Genomic DNA, 6,448 nt, shown 5'->3' on the forward strand with positions numbered 1-6,448 from the left:
GTAGCGTAAGTTTCTTTATTGTCATGGAACAGCACCAGTGATTTGTGATCCTGAAATAAATAGAACAAAAGGAGTTCTTGTCTGTCTTTTTAATTGATTATTGAAGTATTGCTACAAATTTTGTGCTTCTTATTCTGTGATCTTTCTTCTGTTATGTTTATGTCTCTCGATTTAAGTTGACTTCATTCGTCTCATAACTATATTTGTTAGAAATCTTACGGAAAGTACATGATCACGAACACCCGTAGAGAATTCTTGAAAGCTTAAGGCATGTCAAGTAAGTTCTTCCTGATATTTTTCAATATGAAATAAGATCTCACTTCCTTTGTATGCTTCATGATATATATAATAAATTTTCTATTAAATACTATTAATTTCATCCAAAAAGAAAGAAATATTGATTGAGTATATAGTTTAATGTTGTTCTATAATGAAACAAATGAACAGAATAACAAAATGCTATTACTTTTAAGTTTTAACGGAATTTATAGTGTGATAGTCTTATAATGATATGATACAACTAAAAAAATAATTAATAAAAATAAAGATATATTTCATGACAATTTCTTAAAATATCATATATTTATATTATAAATAAATTTTAAATTATAATTATTAAAAAATTTCATTAATGACAATGAAAATTCATTTATCAACATAGACAATAAAGAATAAGAGATGAGCATAATTACATAAACATGTCATCTCATCTACACTCTCCAACTTCGGGTGTACACAAGTAAACACTTAAATTTATATAAAGTTGAACAAGCGGACACATGCGTTCTACATGACAGTTCGCGTGATACACTCGAATTAATTTGTATTATGCCATGTAAGACACATTATATTATGTATAGAAAGACGTATGTCTCTACCTGTTTAACTTTATACAAATTTAAATACCTATTTATGCACATTCATAAGTTAGAGAGCATAAATGTCATTATATTGTTTAACTTTATACAAAGTAAACGCTCCTATCAAGAATAGAACACAAAACCTCATACAAGCTTTGCAACCCCTTAACAACTACACTAAACCTTTAACTAACTTGTGTCAAGATGTGTCAACACTTGTATATATATTCATTAAATTAAACTAAATTTTGATCTATATATATAATGTAATTTTCCGATATAGGGGTGTTGCTCGACACCCCTTGCTCTAGGGTAGACCCGCCTCTGATTGTGGTCAAGTTAAAAAACACGAAATTAGTGAAACTTAAATACGTATGATCTTAAGACATTCATACATATGTAATATTAAAATAACAATCATAAAAAATATATATTAAAATTTGCAATAAACTTATAAAAGAATTATTCCATATATAATGTTAATAAACTTAATTTTAAAAAATCTATAAATACTGGTTCAATAATAAAAAATTAAGCATATAAAAATTAAAAACAAATGTTACATAGATGAAGTATTAAAAATGACAGGAGTACTATAAATTTTGCATAGGATAAGAAGGGAAAATGAATATTTCTCAAAGTTGAGGAGAGAGTTTGATTTTTAAATCAAAGTTTGAGGGTATAAATTTCACCCTTTACAAAATGGATAAAAAAAATAGCCTTTTAGTTTTATCATGCGTAAAAATGAAGATCACTAGTAAAAATATCACAAAACAACTTAATTTATTTTTTTTGTAAGTTTTCCAAAATGAATAGATAGTGCAAAGTGGTAATATGTGTATTAGTTATGCATGCATTAATAATGTGGATGTTAGTTATACAAGTATTAGCTATGCAGTATAAGTTATGTGGGTATTGATTATACAAATATTAGCTATACAGGGTTTAGACATGCGGAATTTAGCTATGCATAAATTATTCTTTGGATGTTGGCTTTTTATATTAAAAATTAGTATAATTATATATTTTTTTAAATTAAAACATTTCTTTACAATTATACCATTTCCTTCTTTAACTTTGTATTTAAATTAAAACATTTCTTTAATTATGTAGAAGAAAGTAGTCTAAGTGGGAGTGATAAGGGTAATATTGTCATTTTAATTTTTTATCCATGTATTAGCCATTATTCTACCTTCTATTCCGCATAAATAATACACAAATTTCCCTATAACTTATACATGTATTAGTTATGCTAATTTAAAGGTTGTCAACCAAACGTCGTATTAATTTTATACATAAAAAAAAAAAATTATCCACCCACCAAACATCATATTAATTATATATATAAATAACTTTTTTCCTATCCACCTACCAAACGTCGTATAAACTATACAGAGTCTAATATATGAATAAGACTTGTTTTAAACGACTATCATACGACCCCTTAAATGAATAGAAGAAAATAACTTTTTCAATAGGTAAAAATAAATATTTCTTGGGGTAAAAACTAAACAAAGATTTATGCTAAAAGTTAATTACAAAAACAAATTATCCCTAATTTTGAGGAAGACAATAAAAAAAGGCAAATAAAAAGAGAAACTTTCTGAATATGAAAAATGTTACCTCATTTGGAGAAATTTTTTTAGATCCGTGATTCTGGCTTGGTTTACGCATTAGTTTGTTCAAATTTTTGATGCATCTCTCTTCTTCTTCCTTCCTATTCTCAAACATTCATTTCTCCATTTCTTCATTATTCAATGCCTCTTCTTCATACTCTTATTTCATTAATATTTTTGTGACATTTGTGACATTTATAGTAGATTGAGTAGGCTATGGCTTTAATTTTACTCAAAATAATGATACCTTAAAAACATGTCAATACGTGTTTGTTAAATAGAGTCCTGCTTTTTCTACACTCTTTTACATTCCTTTTGCAACTATAATACTCCTTTTTTTCGTAAGATCTCTCACATTTTGCCTTTCACATTCATTATATTTTGAAATTTTTTCATTCTAATTAGCCATCAATTTATGGGCATTTTGTAAGAATTTGCTCACCTCTTCATATACGAAAATTGTGGGGAGGTTATGGGCCTTCTGGATTATTTGTTTGGAAATGGAGGTAGAAGGTTTATCAAGAGAAAAGATAGCGATGCTGGTGAAACAGGTGAAGCACTCCTCGTCCCCTTTTTTTTCTATTATTGATTTTCAGACTATTATTTTTCTTATGGTTAATTTTCAGGGGTTTTAGGTTTTCAAAATTTTGATTATTCTGCACACATTCTCTTGTGGGTTAATAACTGGAAACTGGGATTTGACAATCTGTTTGTTCTAGAAAATTAGAGTGTGAGTTCATTAATGCAATCTGATTCTTTGCTGCAAAATTTGTTGTATATTATTGTCTTAATCAGAAGTTTATAAATTATCAAGCATTTAGTTAAGAATCATTGTATATGCCTCTTCTTTTACCGAGGCGGGTCCAAGATTTAAACTTGTTATTAGGTCTGTTATAAAGTTTGGATAATTTATCACTGATTAATTTATCCTTACCTCTAGTTAGAATAATTTAAAATGACAAAAATACCCCTCAAATCCTTTTTATATAATTTTCACATCTTTTACACGTCGAAGGTATTTTTGTGAACATGCATATTATTTTTAATATAACAAACCAAACATTCACTAAAAAATAATACTCCCTCCGTTTCACAAAGAATGACCTCCTTTCCTTTTTAGTCAGTTTCAAAAAAATGACCTCTTTCCTTTTTTGGTAACATTTTACTTTTTGCTTTCCACGTGGCATATTTAAGACCACAAGATTAAGGGCAATTTTGTACATTTGACATAACTTTAATTTAGGACCACAAGATTTAAAAGTCTTCTTTAATTTCTTAAACTTCGTGCCAAGTCAAACCAGACCAATCTTTTTGAAACGGAGGGAGTACTCTACTAGGATAACTAATCGTAGCATAGCTAAGAATATCATAACTTGTCTTCAAACCAAACGACCCATTAGCACTTAAGTTGTTGTACTCTCTTTTTCCATTCTCAATGAAAAAGATGTACACATATGTATGTGTATGTCCTATGTCTAAAATAGTGAGTTCAGTTGAACCCGGAGTGTATAATATAAGCTGCATCTTCAGACACTTGTAGGATTTCTGCTTTTCATCAAGTATGGAAATAGGCATTACCTAGAACAATAATATCTCTCCATTTAGAAGCACTTACTATACATAATTTAGCTGTTATTTAGAACAACTTGTACTTTTGCCTCGATTCAAAACTAAATACTTTTGCCCTATTATAAACCAGGTCGGGCACTGGAAGAGCTCAGAGGTTCTCTCTACAATGAGCTTCGAACATCAGAAGGAGCCAAGCGTCAACAACAACGATTCTGTGGTCCAGTTATGGCAATGACCTTCAATTTCATGGTTGCTGTTGGAATAATATTGGGAAATAAACTTGTATGGCTTTCGTTCCTACATTTTCCAACTCTTGATTGTTGCAATATATGTAATACCAAAAAAATCGAGTCTATAACTGTTTTGACATGACCTGGTGAATGGTGAAATATTTTATTGGCTTCTAAAGTTGCAAATGTGGTTTGCAGATTATGGGAAGAGTTGGATTTAAATTTCCCATTTTCCTAACGCTCATCCATTACTGCTGTTCTTGGATATTACTCGCCATCTTCAAGGCTTTGTCATTGCTTCCAGCTGCTCCTCCTGCTAGAACAACACCATTTTCTTCACTCTTTTCGTTGGGCGTTGTGATGGCTTTTGCCTCTGGCCTTGCCAATGCTAGTCTGAATCATAACAGGTTACCGTATTTGTAAACCTTTTCTCCAAGTCCAAACCTTGTGGCAACTTCTCTTTTCCTAACTAGCTGATTCGTGCAGTGTGGGTTTCTATCAGATGGCTAAAATTGCGGTTACTCCAACCATTGTCATTGCAGAGTTCTTTCTTTTCAAGAAAACAGTATCCTTTCACAAAGTTAGTTACATGAAGCATTACCAAATTATATGTATAAATAATATAGACCTTTACGGATTACATCATTCTTGAATTTGCTTAAGTTCAAACAATGATGCAGGTTCTGGCTTTGGCTGTTGTGTCAGTAGGCGTTGCAGTTGCAACTGTCACAGACTTGGAATTTAATTTCTTTGGGGCTTGTATTGCACTAGCATGGATAGTTCCAAGCGGTGTAAACAAAATTCTTTGGTCAAATCTCCAACAACAAACCAATTGGACTGCTCTTGCGTAGGAAATGCTTCCTTTTTCGTTTACTTTTCATATGATATAAAGTGACTCTGAGCTTGACTATGCTGAAGACCAAAGTTTAATGCAGGTTGATGTGGAGGACAACTCCAGTGACAATTTTCTTCTTGGTACCACTGTCGCCTTTGCTAGACCCTCCAGGAGTGCTATCTTTCAAGTGGGACATCCACAATACGAGTGCTATTCTCATCTCAGCCTTACTTGGTTTCCTCTTGCAATGGTCTGGAGCTTTAGCACTTGGGTAAGAGTCTTCTAATACGAGCTCCGGACTTATCTATTGCATGGTTTTTTGAAAATTCATTAAGAGGAACTGTAATTGTTGATGCAGAGCTACATCAGCAACGTCACACGTTGTTTTAGGACAATTCAAGACTTGTGTGATCCTACTAGGAGGATATTTCCTGTTTAGTTCAGATCCAGGGTGGACGAGTATATGTGGTGCCGTTACAGCTCTTGGTGGAATGACAGTATACACATCCCTCAGCTTAAAGGAATCAAGAGAAAAGGCGAGTGACCAACTCCCAAAGCACAGTTTACCTCCTCAAAAACTCAAGAGTACTGAAGATGATGACAACTCCAGATACTCACCTCCGGATCAAACTCCTGCTGTCGTCTAAGTAGCATTTCTTACTTCTTCTTTTTTGTTGGTACATAAGTTAGATCTAATTTTTTACCGTGAAAACGGGGTTGTGGGAGAGCAATACAAGTGTCGTGCTGCTAAGCAAAGCAGCCTGTTGATCCACTTTAATTGATTATCATAATGTGTAAATTTCTGCATGGCAACACACCAGCATTATGTCTATTGTAAAAGATGCCTAAGGATTAGAAAAATTTGGAAGTTTGGTTGTTTAGCATAATAAGAATTGCAAAAGTTATCCAGCTTAGGGTGTGTTTGGCAATTTTCTCAAGTTTGGTTGGGTTAAATGTTAAGGAAAATGTTTTCCAAATCAACTCATTTTCCTCAAATTTAAGGAAAATGACTTTCCTTCAAAACTCAAGGAAACATTTTCCAAACCTCTCTTCGAACTTCAAATTACAATTATTTTTTTGTTGAAAAAATCAATTTATTTTGTCCCTACCCTCAAATCAGCCCCCAACCCCCCCCCCCCAAAAAATAATAATTTTAAAGCTTATTTTAAAATTCAATTTTACCCTCACCCCTACCCCCACCCCTCCCAAAAAATATTACAAATTATTTTTAAAAGAAACTTCTAATTTCAATTTTTTATTTTTTACCCCCCACCCACTACCCTCCCCCCATCAGCCCCCTTATCAACCCTCTATCAGACCCCCAACACCCTTCAAAAA

The 6,448-nt window shown here is 32.0% G+C and overlaps 1 protein-coding gene across 1 annotated transcript; it reads left to right on the plus strand.

The window, feature by feature from the left end:
- The first annotated feature begins 2,865 nt into the window (after nt 1-2,865).
- LOC102599027 (uncharacterized membrane protein At1g06890) lies at nt 2,866-5,977 on the plus strand. The gene is made up of 7 exons (XM_006344840.2): nt 2,866-3,027; nt 4,176-4,327; nt 4,474-4,682; nt 4,762-4,855; nt 4,956-5,122; nt 5,211-5,381; nt 5,469-5,977. Exons 1-7 carry the CDS (start codon nt 2,949-2,951, stop codon nt 5,755-5,757), a joined length of 1,161 nt encoding a protein of 386 aa, XP_006344902.1. The 5' UTR covers nt 2,866-2,948; the 3' UTR covers nt 5,758-5,977.
- The last annotated feature ends 471 nt before the right edge of the window (nt 5,978-6,448 follow it).

The sequence above is a fragment of the Solanum tuberosum genome, unplaced genomic scaffold, assembly GCF_000226075.1.
Source record: "Solanum tuberosum cultivar DM 1-3 516 R44 unplaced genomic scaffold, SolTub_3.0 scf00056, whole genome shotgun sequence".
Classification (NCBI taxonomy): Eukaryota; Viridiplantae; Streptophyta; class Magnoliopsida; order Solanales; family Solanaceae; genus Solanum; species Solanum tuberosum.